The following is a 19,595-nucleotide window of genomic DNA, read 5'->3' as shown; positions in this document are numbered from 1 at the left end:
GGATCAAATGTAACACCAATATTTTATGCTGCCACACTGTGAAATCCCAGAGTTGTCGATTGTTATTGTTACTTGATCAAATTGGTGTCTGTTTCTAACAGGGTCAATGACTAGCATCTCAGTTTTATCTGAATTTAAAAGCAGGAAATTTATTAACATCCAATTTTTCACAGCAGCTAAGCAGGCCTCAAGTTAGTCATTTGAGTACAAACATCAGTGATCATCGTCACTTATAAGCACATACAGCTGAGTATCATCTGCATAGCAAGGGACATTTATTCCATGATTGCATATAATTTGGCCAAGAGATGAACTATAAAGACAGAAAAGTAGAGGGCCAAGAACTGAGCCCTGAGGTACACCATATCTAATGTCAAGAGAATTTCGATGTAATATTATTATAGCAGACACAATGTGTTCTTCCAGATTAATAGGATTTAAGCCTAGAGAGCTAAGCCAGAGATACCAAAACTACAAGTCATTCTATCCAATAGTATACAGTGATCAGTGGTGTCAAAGGCAGCACTGAGGTCCAGTAGTAGAAGCACAGAGGTGGAGTCAGAGTCCATAGTTAGTAGAAGATCATTCACCACTCCTGTCAGAGCAGTTTCAGTCAAGTGACAGGCCCTGAAAGCCGATTTGAGCGCAAGAGGCTGGCAATATACGGGAAATATCTTAATAGTATTATAAATATTAAGACACACTAGACTGACTGTCAAGATTAATGGATGTGCACTGCATTGGCTGAGCTTCAAATTTTATTTTCTGGTCCTATTGTATGACTTAGAAAACCCAGAACAAAGTGTTTAGCTTAGCCTACGTGGGGATTATGTCTGATATATTTGGAGAGTCTACTACTACTACTACTTTCGGCTGCACCCGTTAGGGGTCGCCACAGCGGATCATCCGTTTCCAACCTTTCCTGTCCTCTGCATCGTCCTCTGTCACACCAGCCACCTGGTGTGACAGGCATGTCCTCCCTCACCACATCCATAAACAACCTCTTCGGCCTACCTCTTTTTTTTCTCTCTTTTCCTCTTCCCTGATATATTTGGAGAGTATACTGTACAACTTATTGTAAGAATAATACACATATGGCTAAGGAACGACAGAAGCAAAAGGAAGGCAATCTGAATGAGATGGAGGATGTTTTTTTCTTGTCTGCATGCATGATGGGAAATAAATAGTGAGGTAGTATACTGTGCATTTTAGATGAGTTTGCCATCTAGTGGCCTACTTTTTACACCCACCATGCTAAACACTATCTGACCTCACTAGACACCTGCCACAAGTTGGGAAAAATAACTTAAAATGAAATTGAATGAGCAATAAACAAGTAAATCAATAAATAAATTAATCCCTCCTGACCAGTGCAGAGCCAATAGGGGAGCACACCCTGCCTCTGATTCAAGGGGTTAAATAGAAAGAAAAGACTCAATTACCGGGGCCCTGTCATCTACTCTTACTCTTCTTTCATTCTCTTTTTATTCTATGCTATCCAATGATGCCATTGAAATATTTCAAAATATTAATCACAAACTCTCATTCTGATTTCTTTTTTCTTTTTTACCAGCAAGCAGTGATTTGCATTTTGCTTTTCAGAACATATGAAACAAGCCAAAATGAAGATGCAAAGAAAGGAAGAAGGAAAGAAGGAAACAAATACTTTATTTAAATTGGCAAAAGCGCAATTGGCAACAACATCAGTTTCACAAAAAAAAAAATTGGCATAACACATTCAAAAGCAGATAGAGAGGCTTTTCCTTCTTGGCCCTTCCCAGATAAGTGTTTTGGACAAGACCTATTTGACTCTCTGTATTAGTGAGAGAGAGGTCAGTATAATGTGTACAATAAGCTAAAGGACAACAGAAGGACAGTCTCAAGTCTCAAATACAAAGCAAAGGCAAAACTTCTACTCACGCTCGAGATCAAATATAATTTATCATCAGAAATAAGTTCACTTGGGAAAACAGAAATATTAGACCAATTGAATCTGGGTCCCTTTCAAGAGCTTCAGTGTAGCTAGTGTTTTTATTTTGAATTATCTAAAAATACTGCTCAGACAAAAGGTGACATTTGGCAAAAGAGTTTGCAGTGAAAAGTAATTCAAATGTCTAAAGACTCGCGTAATAGGAAAGTTGAAATGTTTCCGTCTATACTGCTCATCTTCTTTACAATTCCGTACCAGTAAAGGGACATTTAAACAGGAGGACATATCCCAAGTAAGAAAGAGGAAAACCCTCCATAGTGGGTTACTGTGGGGAACCCTGTTGAAACACAACAGGTATATGGCCACTGAGAACATAACAAATGACACTGACAATGACATCTTATTTTAACCATTCAGGCCGAGAAAAACACCTACCTGGCTACTAATTCGACTCAGTGCAGGCACATGACATTAGACAGAATAGTAAAAAAAAAAAATGCAAGCCACTTTCTATGCTCTCCACGTCCACAATGCTTGCTCTTCAAGTATATAACTGATAAATGACAAAAAGAAAAAAAACTGCACAAGAGTAGAAATGAGTCATTTTTTTTTTAGAAAAGAATAAGTAAAGGAAAGATTTGACCACATAATGTTAAGACACTATTAGAACTGTAACAGTAGCTGTTTTTTTTATAGTGTTAAATCAACTCAAATCAATACCACAGCTATAGATGTTAATATGCTGGACATTAAGGGGAAACATCTAAACACATTCAGGTGATACTAGACAACATAGTGCAAGAATATACTTTGGGGGGGGTTCATTAATCCATACAAAAAAGTACAAACGCAGACCGACAAAAACAATGCCATTAAACTACAACTACCAAAATTCTTCATTGCATATTTCTTAGAAGTACAGTAAACTTGGAAAAATGACATAGTAATAAAATATATTTTATTAATGTCTGTGCTAATATGAAAAATATTTATTCAAACACAACCATGCATTTCTTCACAAACCGCTGCCAAAAAAAAAAAAAATGTTTTGGCCTGACCAGCAGACAGCTCATGGCTGTCGTGCCTGGTGGTCAGGCTTGTTTGTAAATGCAACTATGAACTTGTGGGTTTTATTGAAAGGAAATGAGGTGATGAATACAGCTGTTGGCAACAGTTCACTCTTATTTCACTGATAACATGCTTTTGGCAAACCAGGTCCAATATGTCTCAGCTGGCGTCCTTGGCTTGGTTTGGCATCTTGCACATTATCAGGATCTGCTTCAAGGCTTTCTGTACGTCTTCATCCATCTGACCCTGGAGCACACAGAGAGGCTCGGTGAGTTACATCAGTTCATATGAGCTTTATAAAATCCCTTGTGGTATTTTGGGTTCATTTAGAGCTAAGACATACTGAGTTTGGACCACTTGTAGAAGATAAACACGAGCTAACTAATGCTTGGACACACCTGGACAGCATAGAGGAGGTGCATCCTGTAAACTGACACAATCTCCTGATGCTGTTTCTTGGATTCCTGGACAAAAACATAAATAAGGTAAATAAACATTTCTTTTTAAAATCAACTGCCAAAGTCAAAGGTACATGTTCAAATGGAAGTCCTGGGCCCATGACATTCAGGTATATATTTTTCTCCCCCTCCCCTTTTTCTCCCCAATTGTACCCATCCTATTATCCCATTCTTCCGAGCCTTCCGGTCGCTGTTCCACCCCCTCTGCCGATCCGGGGAGGGCTGCAGACTTCCACATGCCTCCTCCGATACATGTGGAGTCACCAGCCGCTTCTTTTCACCTGACAGTGAGGCGTCTCTCCAGGGGGACGTAGCGTATATGAGGATCATGCTACTCCTCCCAGTTCCCCCTCCCCCCCGAACAGGCGCCCCGGCTGACCAGAAGAGGCGCTGGTGCAGCGACCAGGACACACACCCACATCCGGCGTCCCACTCGCAGACATGGCCAATTGTGTCTGTAGGGATGCCCGACCAAGTGGGGATTCAAATTGGAGATCCCCGTGTTGGTAGGCAACGAAACAGACCCCTACGCTACCTGGACGCCCCCAGGTATATATTTCTGTATCACAATGTCCTGTGAAGCAGAATATTAAATATTTTGTGTTCTGTTCGAACTGGCAGGATTAACTAGTTTTATGTTCTTGATAATAAATATGAAGCTATTCTTACTGCTAGCTGGTACTGCAGCTGTTTGATCTGTTGCTGCATCGTCTCCAACTGCTGACTTTGCTGCTGCCTCTTGGTTGAAGAACTTGAACTGTAGGACAGCTGTGATAAGCTGTTTAAGGCATCCTTTAACTTCCCCACCTCCCGTGACAGGTCATCAATCTATGAGGTTAAAATGTAGATGTTCATCCAACTTGCATTAAAAATGAACAATCTCAGCAGTAGTAGTAAACAAATAATAATAACAATACTAATAATTACTACTATTAGTACTACTAGTAGTGTTGGTAGCTATCAAACAGCGGTGAAGTGGCATTAACATTTTGTTGAATATCACTAAAATGCAGGATAAAAATGACCTCCACAGCGGCTAAGAGTCTCCACCTACCTTCTTGTTCTTTTCTCTCTCGGAGCTGATGTGATTTTCCACCAGCTGTTTGAGTTGAGAGATGGCATCTTGGGACTCGGCCAGCCGGGAGGTCAGCACCTGGTTCTCCTTCTCCCTTGTCATCACTAACTCCTGCAGCGCCTCCCGTTCAGCACGACTCTCTCTAACCTGAAGGATGTGTGGAAGGAGAAGCACAGACAAAAAAAATAAATGACAAAAATGATGCAGGAATGTAGAACAGTTTAGTTCTCACTGCTTCCCTCAGGACAAGGCTTACAGAGCATCAGAGGTCGGACCAGTCACCTCAAAAATGTTTTTTTATCCCCAGGCGGTCAGAATAATGAACAGTAGGTGCCTTACATAACTCTCATTGATTTATCAGTTTGTGGGATTTCTGATTTCTTTATTATTTTTGACATTATTTATTATTTCCTTATATAGTTTTACGGGCTGAAAGAGCCAGGGCATATGCATTGCATTGCATTTGAAGGTACACGGTACTTTTTATATGTATATGGCAATAAAGTGAATTTGAAATCGAATTGGTAGTGAAATTTTACAATCTTATTTTTGCTTCCTCTCTGGATATCATCAACTATGACCAGGAACTGCCATTTAGGTTTCCCTTTTTTCTCCCAATTTAGTGCGCCTAAGTCCCTGTTATCCTCGGGTCCCACCACTGCATCACCCCTGCAGGGGTTGAAGGGGGTATCGACGATCATGTGTCCTCTGATACTAAAGGTGGGATCAGTCACTGTTTCTTTTCACCTGCTAGCTGCAGGTTTTTCTGAAATGCAACGCATGCAATGGCTCGCGCTATTTTCCTTACATCCGACCCCAGCTGTGCAGGCTCCCCACTGCCTGCAGGAGTCAGATTTAAATGGTGGGAGGTGTTACCCCTACTGCATCCCCCACCCAGGAACATAACCAATTGTGTTTCCTGTGATATTTCCAGTGACAGTCGGCCGAGTCAGAGGCAATGCTGGGGTGTGAACTGTGAACCTCACCACTGACATGCTGGTGTAATAGTCTACTGAATCATTCAAAGTGCTCATTCACAAGTTTGATAACCCACAATGTTTTGTTCCCAGTTCTGCTATGACGCTGGATCTTAAGATAAACATAACATCAAACCCACTTACAAACATAAGCACTGTCTTGGCTTTAGAGAAGACTTGTGCATTTTTTTTCCATTTCTTCTAGCAATTGTGAAATTATGATGCAAGTATAATAAGTATGCTTGAAGTAAATCACTGCTGAATTACAACATTAGGCCTTTAGCTGTGGCGGCTTTTTTTTTTTGTGATTTTTTTTCCCCTCCTTTTTCTCCCCAATTGTACCTGTCTAATTACCCCACTCTTCTGAGCCGTCCCCATAGCTGCTCCACCCCCTCTGCCAATCCGGGGAGGGCTGCAGACTACCACGTCTCCTCCAATACATGTGGAGTCGCCAGCCGCTTCTTTTCACCTGACAGTGAGGAGTTTCGCTAAGGGGATGTAGCAAATGGGAGGATCACGCTATTCCCCCCAGCCCCCTGAACAGGCACCCCCAACCAACCAGAGGAGGCGCTAGTGCAGCGACCAGGACACATACCCACATTCGGCTTCCCACCCACAGACACAGCCAATTGTTTCTGTAGGGAGGTAACACAGGGATTCGAACTGGCAATCCCCGTGTTGGTAGGCAATGGAATAGACCGCTACACTATCCAGATGCCCGTGGTTTCATTTTTTATTGTTGAGTAAATGTCTTATATGTCCTTATGAGAACATTGCAGAGTGGTTTACCTCCTCCTTTTCTATCTCTTCCTCCTCTTTTACTTTTATCATCTTCTACTCCATCTCACCTCCTGCCATGCAGCAGCAGCCTCGAGAGCCATCTCATCCTGCTTCCTGAGGGCCCCCTGGAGGAGCTGCGTCAGGTGGTTCACCTCACCCTCCAGGCCCTCTCTCATGGTCTCATGCTCCAGATGGGAGACTGAGTCATCTGGGGTTACATTCTTCTCAGCTGCCAGCCTTTTCGCAAAATAAACACATGGAGCACAAAACCTTTTACTCAGTCGCTTTTTTAGCAAAAAGCAACAATTTCTAGTACTGGGCTTAGACCGTCTGACAGTCAAACTGTGAGAACCAATTTTCCCACTGGGACAAAAGACATATGTTCATTTAAATTGATAAGCATCTAAAATGTAAATATCAAAAACCAAACCAGACACTTCCCTTACACCTTTCCTCCGTTTGCTAAGCTGTCATATAACTCCTCCGATCTGTGCGAAATTGTTCGACTCCTCATCAAATCCATGTATCTCAGCAGCTCCCCCCCCTTCCATTTCTGGAGTTTTGGGTCTCCTGAACTGCAGCTCAAAAGCTGGTGGGTCCCTTAACCCGACATTTGCAGTAATCAGTTCAAGTCTGTATTCAGCACAGTGAGACTTGGGAAGACTGTGACCTACTGAAAATGCAAGAAAGCTGCCAAGACTCCACAACATAACAGGAAAAAAAAAGAAAAGAAAAAAGTATCCAAAAGATCCTTACCGTGTTGCTGTATGATGGAAACTTCAAGCTCGTGACTTAGTAGATTTGTCAAATGTCATTTCTAAAACTTTGGGTCAGTTTATTGTGGTCTATGATGTATTGCACAGGCCTGAATGTTGCAGCAGTATCAAATGCCCTTGTATCTCGAACAGATATGTAAAGACCGGTTGTAATCCTGCTAATCCGAGATTAAGCTCTTAATGCCACAGTATGTTTATAAGATGTTTGCATTTAACAACATCAGCAACAATTATAATAACTATCGTCATTATTATTACTGTTAACCTTTTCTTATTATTACCATTTCTTTCATTATCTATATGTGTTAATGCCAAATACGGGTTGCTGGGAGTTGAGGCCTGTCCCAGCAGCAGGTTTAAAGCTGCATACGTGGTAGACAAAGCAGCACACTGTGTTAGTTGAGCTGTGGCTTTTTTCCATTTATGTATCACCAACAATCCATCCATCCACCCATCATCCAAGCCGCTTATCCTAATTGGGGTCACGGGGATGCTGGAGCCCATCCCAGCAGTCATTGGGCAGAAGGCGGGGAAACACCCTGGACAGGCCGCCAGTCCATCACAGGACTGACACATTCACACCTAGGGACAATTCAGTACAGCTGATTCACCTAATCTACATGTCTTTGGACTGTGGGAGGAAACCGGAGGACCCGGAGGAAACCCACGCAGACACGGGGAGAACATGCAATCTCCACACAGAGGACAACCCGGGACGAACCCCAAGGTTGGAATACCCCAGGGCTCGAACCCAGGACCATCTTGTTGTAAGGCAACCGCGCTAACCACTGCGCCACCATGTCGCCCTTACAACCAACAAAATCAAGGTAATTGATTTCAATTTAAACAATGTAAATATAACATACACATTAGATAAAGGCTAGTTGATGAAAACATACAATGCGTCACTTCTTGTGTGCCAGTACATATTACGGAGAAAAACACGGGATGTGCTGAGCAATGGACAAAAAGATGCTTATTTGTCCATTCCTGAGCATGAATGCACGGATTTGCTGATGCATATCAGCAAATCCGTGTAACAAACTTGTTTTTTTTCCCCCATTGGAGCTTGGGAGATATTTTCAATACCAAGAGCAATTAAAAAGTAACATTTTACCATAAAAGATTCTTGAATGCAGCTTTATGAAAGAGAGACACCCTGAACAAGTTGCCTGTCACAGGGCCTACACACAAGCACACACACACACACACACACACACACACACACACACACACACACACACACACACACACACACACACACACACACACAATTATTCACACACACACCACAGCGTGTATCGGCAGTGTAGAGTCTCCAATTCATCACCTCACATTAATGTCTATGAACTGTGGGGGGGAACCGAAGTACGTGAAGGAGACCTACCGAAAGGCAACCTGCTAAATCTACCCAGAAGGGCTGGAATGAACCCAGCATCTTCTCACTTCTAACCACTAAGCTGCTTCATTACTATTACTATTTTGATTATCATTACTATAGATCAAGAGGAACAAAATGAAGAGGGAGGGAAAAAAGTACAAATAGAGGTAGTGTAGTTGCATTCATCCAGAACTGCTGAAGTCCAACTTTCTAGGCATCAATCATTCAAAAGTAGAGAAAACACTCAGTTCACCCGATAACAGACTTTGCTGAGTTGCTGAAGCTAAAAAAAATCCGATTGACTGAAATGACAAGAGCATCCGCACACTAAAATATGTGCAAGAATATATATATACTTTTTTTTTTAATTTGCATGCTTTTGGTGAAGGTATCTGACTGAAAACTTGGAAATAAAAAAAGAAAGTTTCTTGCACATATTTGAGTGTGCAGATGCTCTTTTCTTTTCAGTTAGGCATCGGCCATTACAATTTTCTTTACCCACCTATTCTGCAGAGCGTCCACCTGCAAGGTCTTCTGGGACAGCTGCTGTTTTAGTGCCTCTGACTGACTCTCCAGCTCCTTGATGGCATTGCCTAGCGAAGACACCACCTGTGTGTGGTCAGTGAGTGCAATAGAGCCCTGTGCTTGTGCTTCTGCCTCCTGCCTCAGGAGGGCGACCTCCTGTTGAGATGCAGAGCACCTCTTCTCTGCCTCAGCTAACACTGTCTGTAGCTCCTCCACTTTGCTCTTTAACATCTGCATCTGCTGTTGCTGCTGTAGATGTTGTTGCTCCGTGGGAGACGTGGCTAAGGAGGAGGCCGTAGTGGAAGAATCTGAAATATTCCCAGCATGGATCTCGGATAGCTGTTTCTGTGCCGCACTGAGCTGGCTCTTGGTGTCACTGTAGGAATGCGAGAGCTCCAGCAGGCGGCGCTGAAGCCCAGAAATCACTTCGTTCAGCTCAGCCTTCATCTCCTCAAAGTCTTTAGCTGCTGCTTCCACAGGGACTGTGCCCCTCAGAGCATCCTTCAAAGAGAGATACATACACAAACGTATGAGTTAATATGCTGAAATAAAGGAAAAAGTGAATAAATGTCAAAGCGAATGAGTAAAAGAGTGTATGAATGAGAAAAATAAATAGTGAAACTAATTTCACTTTTGCTAACTGATCAGACTAATGTGTACTTCTCTTGATAGTGGAGAGAAAGGTTCAGCTGTATGTTCAGGGAATATCGGTGATGTGAATATTCACCTGCAGCATCCTTATTTCCTCTTGTGCGTCTTTGTACAGTTCCTCAATTTCCTGCTGTTTTCCTTTCACAAGCTCTCTTTGCTCCTCTGCCCTCCTCAGCTCCTCCTCCAGCTGTTTCATTCTCTGAGCCGCTTTCTCCCACTCAGATCCAGATTGGACAAGCTGAGACTTGAGCTCTTTTACTTCCTGTTCAAGAGAAGACCTTCGTCCCTGGACATCCTGTTTCGACTCCTGCACCTCCTCCAAAGCTTGGTAGTACCTCTCCGGAGCCTCCGTCAGCTTGGCTTGAAGCTCTGCTTGATTCTCGACGAACTCTTCCTCTCTCTCTGTCTCTCTCTCAGTTTCATCCTCCTCTCTTTTTATACTTCTCTCAGTGGGTACCCCAGGTTTGAGCTGAGCCTGCGGGGAGCAATTCTCCTTTTGACTTTCTAAGACTTTAGTCTGAACGCTCTCTAAGGCCTGTCGCAGTAGCCTGATCTCATCCTTATCCCCCACCCCTGCTATTTCGCTCTCTTCTTCCTCGATTATGTCTTCTTGTCTTGGGAACACACTTCCTAAAAAACCCTCAGATCCATCCCCTTCCACCGGCCTGATTTGAGGGGTCATGAATGGACTTTGGGACAGCGAATCAAAATCATCCCGGGTGGAGTGAAAGGAGGAGTTGGATGCCATGCTGTTTGGCCGACTAGAGTCCTTCAGGTCTTCACCTCCCAGCAGGGATGGTTGTTTCTAAACGGTAAGGAATGAAATTCAGACACAGGGTAGGGGTGTTAAGGAGAAAGGTTAAAAAAAAAAAGAAAATCTGTGATAAAGCATCTTTTATTCAGTTCTAACTGAAAATTTGTACAGCTTAACTGCCAGTTAACTTGCAAACTGCTGGGTGTCTTAAAATAAAGGTATTCTTGTTCTAATTTCAGCACTTAGCTCCTCCAGCCATAGAGGTAGCTGCTCTTCTACATATGGTGTGTTTATCTTGAATATGTGTTTTCTGTGATTCAACAACAGAATGACCGGGATTTCACTCCTACCCAATACGACCATGGGTGGTCAAAATGACCGCCAGTTTTTAAACTCTATATTCTGTCAAGATAAATACCGAACTGAGATATTAATGCATTGCATATATTAGTATGTCTGTTAGGAAACGACTGACACCAAAATTAACATTTTAACAACTATAATACTATTTTTCAAATAATTTAAAATGGCCACTGTCCAACGCCTGTAAATGCTGCAACGCCTCGGTGGTAGTAATGGTGCGCCTGAAACGGCGTCTGTAACCAGACATGTTGGCAATAAGCAAAAATCCAGTTTAAACTATTACTCTGCACTGGAGAACGCTAGCGTGTTTCTAGCACCAAACAATGAACTTCACGAAGGAAATGATGCGACAAGCACACGGCATAAACAGTGACATGACCCGCACGATCACGCGCAAATTACGCACGGTCATTTTGACCGCTCATGGTCGTGTTAGGTAGATCTTATCATAACTTTTTTTTGGTGTGCAACTGATCTAAAACTCATTTTAATGCAAATATAGACAATTTTAGGAGTATTCAGGGAGTGGAAGGTCTGTATCTTTTTTTCCCCAAGTTATTAACTTTGAAAATCCAAAACGGTCAAAATGACGGCCTTGGTGGTTCTAGTGTTAACAATTTATTCTGAATATATATGTATACTCCATGCCCCAAAGTCATGTAGGCTCATTGCTATACAGCAGCTGTGTGACCAAAAGCACCATGTGTGACCTTACCTTGACAATATTTGCAAGTTGTTGGTTTTCCAAAGTGAGGGCAGCAATTTTTGCTTGCAGAACAGAAACCAGAGCCGAGGTTGCAGTGGAACTGTGCTCGGTCTGTTTACAAGCATGCACACACAGCACACACACACGTTTACACGTGTGCATAGTCAGGTACACGCAGAGGCATACAAGCGATGATCAGGACCACTAGCTACCAACCGAAAAACAAAACAAGTTGAAGCATGTCTTCAGCTTAGATTAGACCTCCTTCAAGAATGCCTAAGGTGAATAAGTTCAGCCATACAGAGCTGTCTGTTGTCAGGGCACAGACGTGAGCTTAGGAAAGCAGTATCAATTTAATAACAGAGGAGAGCAGAAGAGGCCTTTTATAAACTTTTGGTTGAAACAAGCTTGTGTGAATTTAATTGCCATCTGAATGAGAGCAACGAATCCAGATCTGGATATTTCTATTATGCATTGTTGTCCTGTTCTGCACCATATTTCTAGTCCAAAGGAAAGCCTCCAAGAATGTAAGTGACATTCTATTATTATGTGGAAAGATTAATCTCATAATATATTATGTAGCCCAATTTTTAACTGTTTCTATTCTCTGGCCATTTCATCACTGTCAGCTGAAAAACCAGTTTCAAAATTAATACGTAGAGAAACTTCAGTCTTGCGTAATTCTACCTCACCTTTGCTTTCTGCTCGGGGCCTGTCACAGGAGTCTGCTCCACTATTTGTCTCAAGTCTTCGATTGTGTCCAACAACATGCTTTTTTCCTCCTGTAGCTTCTCAACCTCGTCTCTCAGTACTGCTCCTCTAGCCTCATCCTCCTGGGACAGAGAGGAAGGGGAGGAGAGAGGAGTGGGAGTGGGACAGGAGAGGAATGGGTGGAGAGTAAAGGGAGGATAAGGTAAGGGAGAAGGAAGAGTAGGGGTATGGGGAGACGGGACAGAAGAAGAGAGGTGAAACAGGAATACAGGTAAAAGGGGGGGAAACACTAGAGGGCTAAATGTTATCTTAAATGATGACCTACGTGGGTGAAGGAGTAAAGCGATGTAAATGGTAAAAAGGTAAATGGACTGCATTTTATATAGCACTTTTCTAGTCTTCCAACCACTTAAAGTGCTTCACAAGTGCCTCACATTCACCCCTTCTCACACACATCCATACACTGATGGAGGAGGCTGCCATGCAAGGTGCCAACCTGCTCATTAGGAGCAGTTAGGGGTTCAGTGTCTTGCTCAGGGACACTTTGACAAGCTCTCTGCAGGAGCCGGGGATCAAACCAGGGACCTTCTGATTACTAGACGACCTGCTCTACCTCCTGAACTAATGCCGCCCCTAAATAATTGATAAACCATTGATTAATATGACATAGTGGATACCTCAGTGTTGTTCAAGTGACGGGTTTGGCCTGGTATACCAATACTCCTGGCCATTTCCGTGGTTACAGTGGCTTGCAAAAGTATTCATACCCCTTGAACTTTTCCACATTTTGTCACATTTCGACCACAGACATAAATATATTTTATTGGAATTTTATGTGAAAGACCAACACAAAGTGGCACACAATTGTGAAGTACAAAGAAAATTATACATGATTTAAAAAAAAATTTACAAATAAAAAACTGAAAAGTGCAGTGTGCAAAAGTATTCAACCCCCCTGAGTCAATACTTTCTGGAACCGCCTTTTGCTGCAATTACAGCTGCAAGTCTTTTGGGGTATGTCTCTACCAGCTTTGCAAATCTAGAGACTGAAATTTTTGCCCATTTTTCTTTGCAAAACAGCTCAATCTCAGTCAGATTAGATGGAGAGAGTTTATGAACGGCAGTTTTCAGATCTTGCCACAGATTCTCAATTGGATTTAGGTCTGGACTTTGACTGGGCCATTCTAACACATGAATATGTTTTGTTTTAAACCAGTCCATTGTAGCCCGGGCTTTATGTTTAGGGTCGTTGTCCTGCTGGAAGGTGAACCTCCGCCCCAGTCTCAAGTCTTTTGCAGACTCCAACAGGTTTTCTTCCAAGATTGCCCTGTATTTGGCTCCATCCATCTTCCCATCAACTCTGACCATCTTCCCTGTCCCTGCTGAAGAGAAGCACCCCCAGAGCATGATGCTGCCACCACCATGTTTGACAGTGGGGATGGTGGTGTGTTCAGAGTGATGTGCAGTGTTAGTTTTCCGCCACACATAGCGTTTTGCATTTAGGCCAAAAAGTTCAATTTTGGTCTCATCTGACCAGAGCACCTTCTTCCACATGTTTGCTGTGTCCCCCACGTGGCTTCTGGCAAACTGCAAACGGGACTTCTTATGGTTTTCTTTTAACAATGGCTTTCTTCTTGCCACTCTTCCATAAAGGCCAGATTTGTGCAGTGCACGACCAATAGTTGTCCCGTGGACAGATTCCCCCACCTGAGCTGTGGATCTCTGCAGTTCATCCAGAGTCACCATGGGCCTCTTGGCTGCATCTCTGATCAGTGCTCTCCTTGTTCGGCCTGTAAGTTTAGGTGGACGGCCGTGTCTTGGTAGGTTTGCAGTTGTGCCATACTCTTTCCATTTCCGGATGATGGATTGAACAGTGCTCCGTGAGATGTTCAAAGCTTGGGAAATCTTTTTATAGCCTAACCCTGCTTTAAACTTCTCCACAACTTTATCCCTGACCTGTCTGGTGTGTTCCTTGGACTTCATGATGCTGTTTGCTCCCCAATATTCTCTTAACAAACCTCTGAGGCCATCACAGAACAGCTGTATTTGTACTGAGATTAGATTACACACAGGTTGACTCTATTTAGTCATTAGGTCAACATTCGGTCATTCAGCAATCATCAGGCAACTTCTGAAGGTTGCACTCAGAGAAAAGGGGGCTGAATACTTTTGCACACCGCACTTCTCAGTTTTTTATTTGTAAAAAAAAAATTAAAACCATGTATAATTTTCTTTGTACTTCACAATTGTGTGCCACTTTGTGTTGGTCTTTCACATAAAATTCCAATAAAATATATTTATGTTTGTGGTCGTAACGTGACAAAATGTGGAAAAGTTCAAGGGGTATGAATACTTTTGCAAGCCACTGTATGGCCCTGATATGAGGTTTCCAAGACAAGGATTCATCGAGCAGAATGCCAAGGGATCGTGTAGAACACACGTTATGGGGATGTTACCGATTACAAATTTAGACAAGGAGTTAAAAATCCCCGATTTAAGACCAAAAAGATGCTTGTTTTTTTTTTATGTTGAGTGAGAGTTTGTTGGAATTGAACCAAAAAAATAGCGTATTTATTTCTTCATTTAACATCTTAATGATGGTGTCAGGATCTTTATGTGAACAGAAGAGACTTGTGGCCAAAATGACTGTTTCCTTTAATTACTTTGTAGTTGAATGTCTTAGATGGGTCACTCTTGCTGGACAGAGGGGTGCTCATAGGGGCAGGGCTGCCAGGAGAGGCAAGACCAGAGCTCTGAAGAGAGGTACAAATACACAAAATAGGGAAGACAGTTATATTAGTGTCATTTCTATTGGAGTCCTTTTACATTTTATTTATTTGTTTTGAATTTTCCCCCTTTTTTCTCCCCAACTGTATCCGGCCAATTACCCCACTCTTCTGAGCTGCCCCGGTCGCTGCACCACCCCCTCTGCCAATCCGGGGAGGGCTGCAGACTACCACATGCCTCCGCCGATACATGTGGAGTCGCCAGCCGCTTCCTTTCACCTGACAGTGAGGAGTTTAACCAGGGGATGTAGCATGTGGGAGGATCACGCTATTCCCCCCAGTTCCCCTTCCCCCCCGAACAGGCGCCCTGACCGACCAGAGGTGGCGCTAGTGCAGCGACCAGGACACACACCCACATCCGGCTTCCCACCCCCAGACACGGCCAATTGTGTCTGTAGGGACGCCTCACCAGGCCGGAGGTAACACGGGGATTTGAACCGGAGATCCCTGTGTTGGAAGGCAACGGAATAGACCGCTACGCTACCTGGACGTCCCAATCCTTTCAAATTTTAGCCCATATTTTTTCTACAGGTGGCAGAACACAATTCAGCAAGTGGTCCGCTAACAAGCTCATATGAATTATATTAATAGTATAGTGAGTCCCAAGAGGCAAAAACCCCGAATCCATTCAGTACTGTTACACAAAACCCAAAAAATGTTGTAGCCCCTGAAATCTGAATGAACTTCAGCTTTTCAATCTACTTTAGATACACAATATATGAACAGATATCTTAACAAACAAATGTACATGGTAAATGAGATACACAAATGAAATGCATGAGTAAAATCCTTTTGAAATGTAAAGCAACAAGAAACACTTTAATAAAGAGGCATGCCTGCAGGGACAGCACAGCAGACATGCAAAATGAACAGATTCAGAAAATAGGTGGACATAAATGCACACACACACACACATACACATCCACACACATACACACACACACACACACACACACACATATACACACACACGCACGCGCACGCGCACACACACACACTGAATATATGAATGAATGACTGAATGAATGGATGGATGGATGGATGAAAGACTGACTGGATGGATGGATGGATGGATGGATGGATGGATGGATGGATGGATGGATGAATGGATGAATGAATGAATGGATGAATGGATACATTATGTGTGGCTGTGATAATACATGGGAATGCGTACAGATGCACGCAGACTGTGACAGAGACTCGAACATACATGCATTTACCTGCAGTGGGCTAATAGGAGGTGGAGGTGCTTTTCGTTTTTTGGGAGATGTGATCCGCTCATCATTTAGCTTAGCTATTTGATCATGCTGAGAGGCCAGCAGAGTAGGAAAAAGGGGAGAAAGTAGGGATGCAGGACAAAAAGAGGGAAATAAAGAGTGAACAAAAGAAATATTGGTGTATTTTAGTGTTGGTTAGTAAAAGAGAAGAATATTCAAACTTTGAATGCCGAGGTCTTTTTTCCTTTTCATACTGAAATAGGAAAATTTTCCAAGGTGGAGAACTGATGCTGACATGTTAGAGATGCTGATGGGATGCTGCATGAGGAGCATCTAAACCAGGGGTGTCAAACTCAAGGCCTCGAGGGCCGCAGTGTCTGCAGGTATTTGTTGCAACCATGCACTACACCACCTGATTAAACTAGTTCCTTTCCCTCCTTGATCCAGGAGGGGAGCTAATTAGTTAAATCAGGTGGTGTAGTGCACGGTTGCAACAAATACCTAATGACACTGCGGCCCTCGAGGCCTAGAGTTTGACACCCCTGATCTAAACAATAAAGATTCATGTGGCGAGTCACCCGGCCTCTGACGCCAAGGTCTGCCTTTTCCTCCACAGCATTAACGCACCGGTGCACAGAAAGTAGCCAGGAAGCTTGCTGAGGTTAGCCTAGCGGGTGCACACACTACGTTATATAGCAAACATCTACGGCCTCCTGCGTACGGCCTCCTCCTCCGGACCCCGAGTATGATGATTAGCCCCCTATTTATATGCCTGTGTGGGGGCATATAAATTGTTTGGGAGACATTCCACCACATTGCTGAAGAAAAGTGATGTGTTATTAAAAATAAATCATATTGAATTAATGAGCTGATCTTTTAGGAAATAAAAGAAAAAAAACTTTTAAAGACTAAGAATCTGAAAAGGAGGTTGAAGCTTACCTGAGGAGTTCTGGCAGACTTGGTGACTGTTGACAGAACCAAGAAATACAAAATAGCATGTCAACAGAAAAAAAAAAAAGTAGTGTACATGCCATCACCTATAGGTGGCAGTGTTGAACTTGTGTTTATGTATGTAACAATGAACCAGTACAGACAGTCTTCAGAAAATAGATGACCTTAAGGCCAATTCATACTTCCGGCCTTCGCATGTCCATGAGGGTCCGCTTTGGTCCACATGACGTAAATATCCCCTGCCCTCTGCAAGGACCCCTATGCGGAGGTCCACGCACAGACCAACATTTGTGACTGGGCAGACTGTACGCATAGCAAGCGCGATGACTGCGCATGCTCCAGATCTTTTGCCAGATCCACCGTTACCCATATTTATATAATTCGTCTTTGAAAGAACACAGCCAAATTAAATGTGTTATCTATGATGTGTGAACATGTGATATGACTGTGATCTACTGTGATGTTTGCATAATTTTTTTTTTTGGGATTTTTTCCCCCCTTTTTCTATCCAATTGTATCTAGCCAATTACCTCACTCTTCTGAGCCTTCCCGGTCACTGCTCCACCCCCTCTGCCTCTCCCCCCCCCTCCCCGGGAGGGCTGCAGACTACCACATATCTACTCCAATACACGTGGAGTCGCCAGCTGGTTCTTTTCACCTGACAGTGAGGAGTTTCATCAGGGGGACATAGCACGTGGGAGGATCACACTATTCCCCCAGTTCCCCCTCCCCGCCAAACAGGTGCCCTGACCGACCAGAGGAGGCGCTGTTGCGGCGACCAGGACACGAACCCACATCCGGCTCCCCACCCACAGACACGTAGAGACGCCTGACCAGGCCGCAGGTAACACGGGGATTTGAACCAGCGATCCCTGTGTTGGAAGGCAACACAATAGACCGCTATGCTACCCAGACGCCAATGCTGGCGTAATTATGATGAAGAACCAGGGTATGGACAGATATTTCTTCTTCTTCTTGATTTTTACGGCGGTTGGCAAACAATGTCATAATGCATTACCGCAGCCGCCTGGAATGGGGTGTGGCTCGAGAAATGCTTATGCGTGGAACGCCAGACCGACGCAGACCCCCAGGTGTAGCATGAATGTGGAACCACACGCGCACGACTGGTACAAGCCCCAAGCTGTCTGCGTACGCACAATGCGGAAAGTAGGTCTGAGTCTTTAATGCCTTTAAGTGGATTAGGAAATATGAGATAGTCCAGAACCTTAACTCGGTTTCAGAATCGTACGGCATGACAGAATCTGACTGTAAGACAGTGTGAGAGAAAAGGCAGAGCACGAAGGAAAAGACGCTAAAAACGCTAAAACATCTAAAACTGTTTGCATACTGTATAGTATGTCAGGTCTCACATACGGTCTCGTTTGTGTGTTGCTGCCTATGCAGAGCAGCAGTGAGTATCATTTTTTTAACTTTGTGGTGTTTGACTGCTTCACAAAGTTTGGGACATCATGACTTAAGAAGTCCCCTGTCCCACTGTGTCCGCCCCCCCCCCCTTTTTCTTCCATTGTATTTGGCCAATTACCCCACTCCTCCGAGTTGTCCCGGTCGCTGCTCCACCCCCCTCTGCCAATCCGGGGAGGGCTGCAGACTACCACATGCCTCCTCCGATACATGTGGAGTTGCCGGCCGCCTCTTTTCACCTGAAAGTGAGGAGTTTCACCAGGGGGACATAGCACATTGAAGGATCACGCTATTCCCCCAGTTCCCCCTCCCCCCTGAACAGGCGCCCCGGCCGACCAGGGGAGGCGCTAGTGCAGCGGCCAGGACACATACCCACATCCGGCTTCCCACCCGCAGGCACGGCCAATTGCATCTGTAGGGATGCCCGACCAAGCCGGAGGTAACACGGGGATTCAAACTGGCGATCCCCGTGTTTTTAGGCAACGGAATAGACCGCTACGCCACCCGAACGCCTCCTCTGAGGTTCTGAACTGATTGTCAGCATGTCAGCTTAAAATCGTACCTGCATCTTGCTGTTTTTGCAGCGCAGCAGTGAGGATGGCTTTGCCTTCAGTGTTGCCTGACAGCTTGGCGTAGCGCACAGCATCATGGCCTTGTGAATCTACAGCCCACAGGTCTGCACCTCTGCGAACCAGGACATCAATGATGGACCCACTGCAGGACTCACTGGCCAGCATCAACACTGTCCTGTTGCAAGACACACATACGCCAAGGCAGCGGACACATGCAAGCTTACAGTTTAGCTGTTAATATCACGAGAGTAATGTGTATGTTGTGTCATCATCCTCACTGCACTGTCATCTCCTTCACAAATGAAATTCGTGTTTCATTAGTGAGTGTGTGTGTGCATTTATGTATGTTTGTCATACCTGCCGTTGTTATCAGATGCATTGACGTCAGCGCCCAAGTCAATTAAAGTGCTACATACTTCAACATGAGCGTGGCTGGCTGCCAACAGCAAAGGACTGAACCCCTCCTAAGAACACACAAAGGCAGCAAAATAT

At 43.9% G+C, this 19,595-nt stretch overlaps 1 protein-coding gene across 3 annotated transcripts in view; it reads right to left on the bottom strand.

Annotated features, from left to right (window-relative positions):
* Positions 1 to 1,659: 1,659 nt before the first annotated feature.
* The window catches only part of rai14 (retinoic acid induced 14), a 79,660-nt gene continuing 61,724 nt past the window's right edge, over positions 1,660 to 19,595 (bottom strand). The window contains exons 8-21 of one of the 3 annotated variants that reach the window (XM_056290712.1): positions 19,461 to 19,567; positions 19,094 to 19,278; positions 17,098 to 17,123; positions 16,162 to 16,248; positions 14,819 to 14,908; positions 12,137 to 12,277; positions 11,454 to 11,555; positions 9,698 to 10,426; positions 8,948 to 9,471; positions 6,357 to 6,525; positions 4,511 to 4,678; positions 4,126 to 4,284; positions 3,397 to 3,462; positions 1,660 to 3,244 (exon numbers count right to left, since the gene is read on the bottom strand). In XM_056290712.1, coding sequence (XP_056146687.1) covers positions 3,158 to 3,244; positions 3,397 to 3,462; positions 4,126 to 4,284; positions 4,511 to 4,678; positions 6,357 to 6,525; positions 8,948 to 9,471; positions 9,698 to 10,426; positions 11,454 to 11,555; positions 12,137 to 12,277; positions 14,819 to 14,908; positions 16,162 to 16,248; positions 17,098 to 17,123; positions 19,094 to 19,278; positions 19,461 to 19,567 — 2,640 coding nt within the window. In that variant the 3' untranslated portion in view covers positions 1,660 to 3,157. The remainder of the gene's footprint in view (positions 3,245 to 3,396; positions 3,463 to 4,125; positions 4,285 to 4,510; positions 4,679 to 6,356; positions 6,526 to 8,947; positions 9,472 to 9,697; positions 10,427 to 11,453; positions 11,556 to 12,136; positions 12,278 to 14,818; positions 14,909 to 16,161; positions 16,249 to 17,097; positions 17,124 to 19,093; positions 19,279 to 19,460; positions 19,568 to 19,595) is intronic. The other 2 variants (XM_056290710.1, XM_056290711.1) reach the window with 2 other exon arrangements.

The sequence above is a fragment of the Lampris incognitus genome, chromosome 12 (genome assembly GCF_029633865.1).
Source record: "Lampris incognitus isolate fLamInc1 chromosome 12, fLamInc1.hap2, whole genome shotgun sequence".
Classification (NCBI taxonomy): domain Eukaryota; kingdom Metazoa; phylum Chordata; class Actinopteri; order Lampriformes; family Lampridae; genus Lampris; species Lampris incognitus.
Note: the sequence above shows the minus strand (reverse complement) of the source record. Positions and strands in the feature narration are given on the sequence as shown.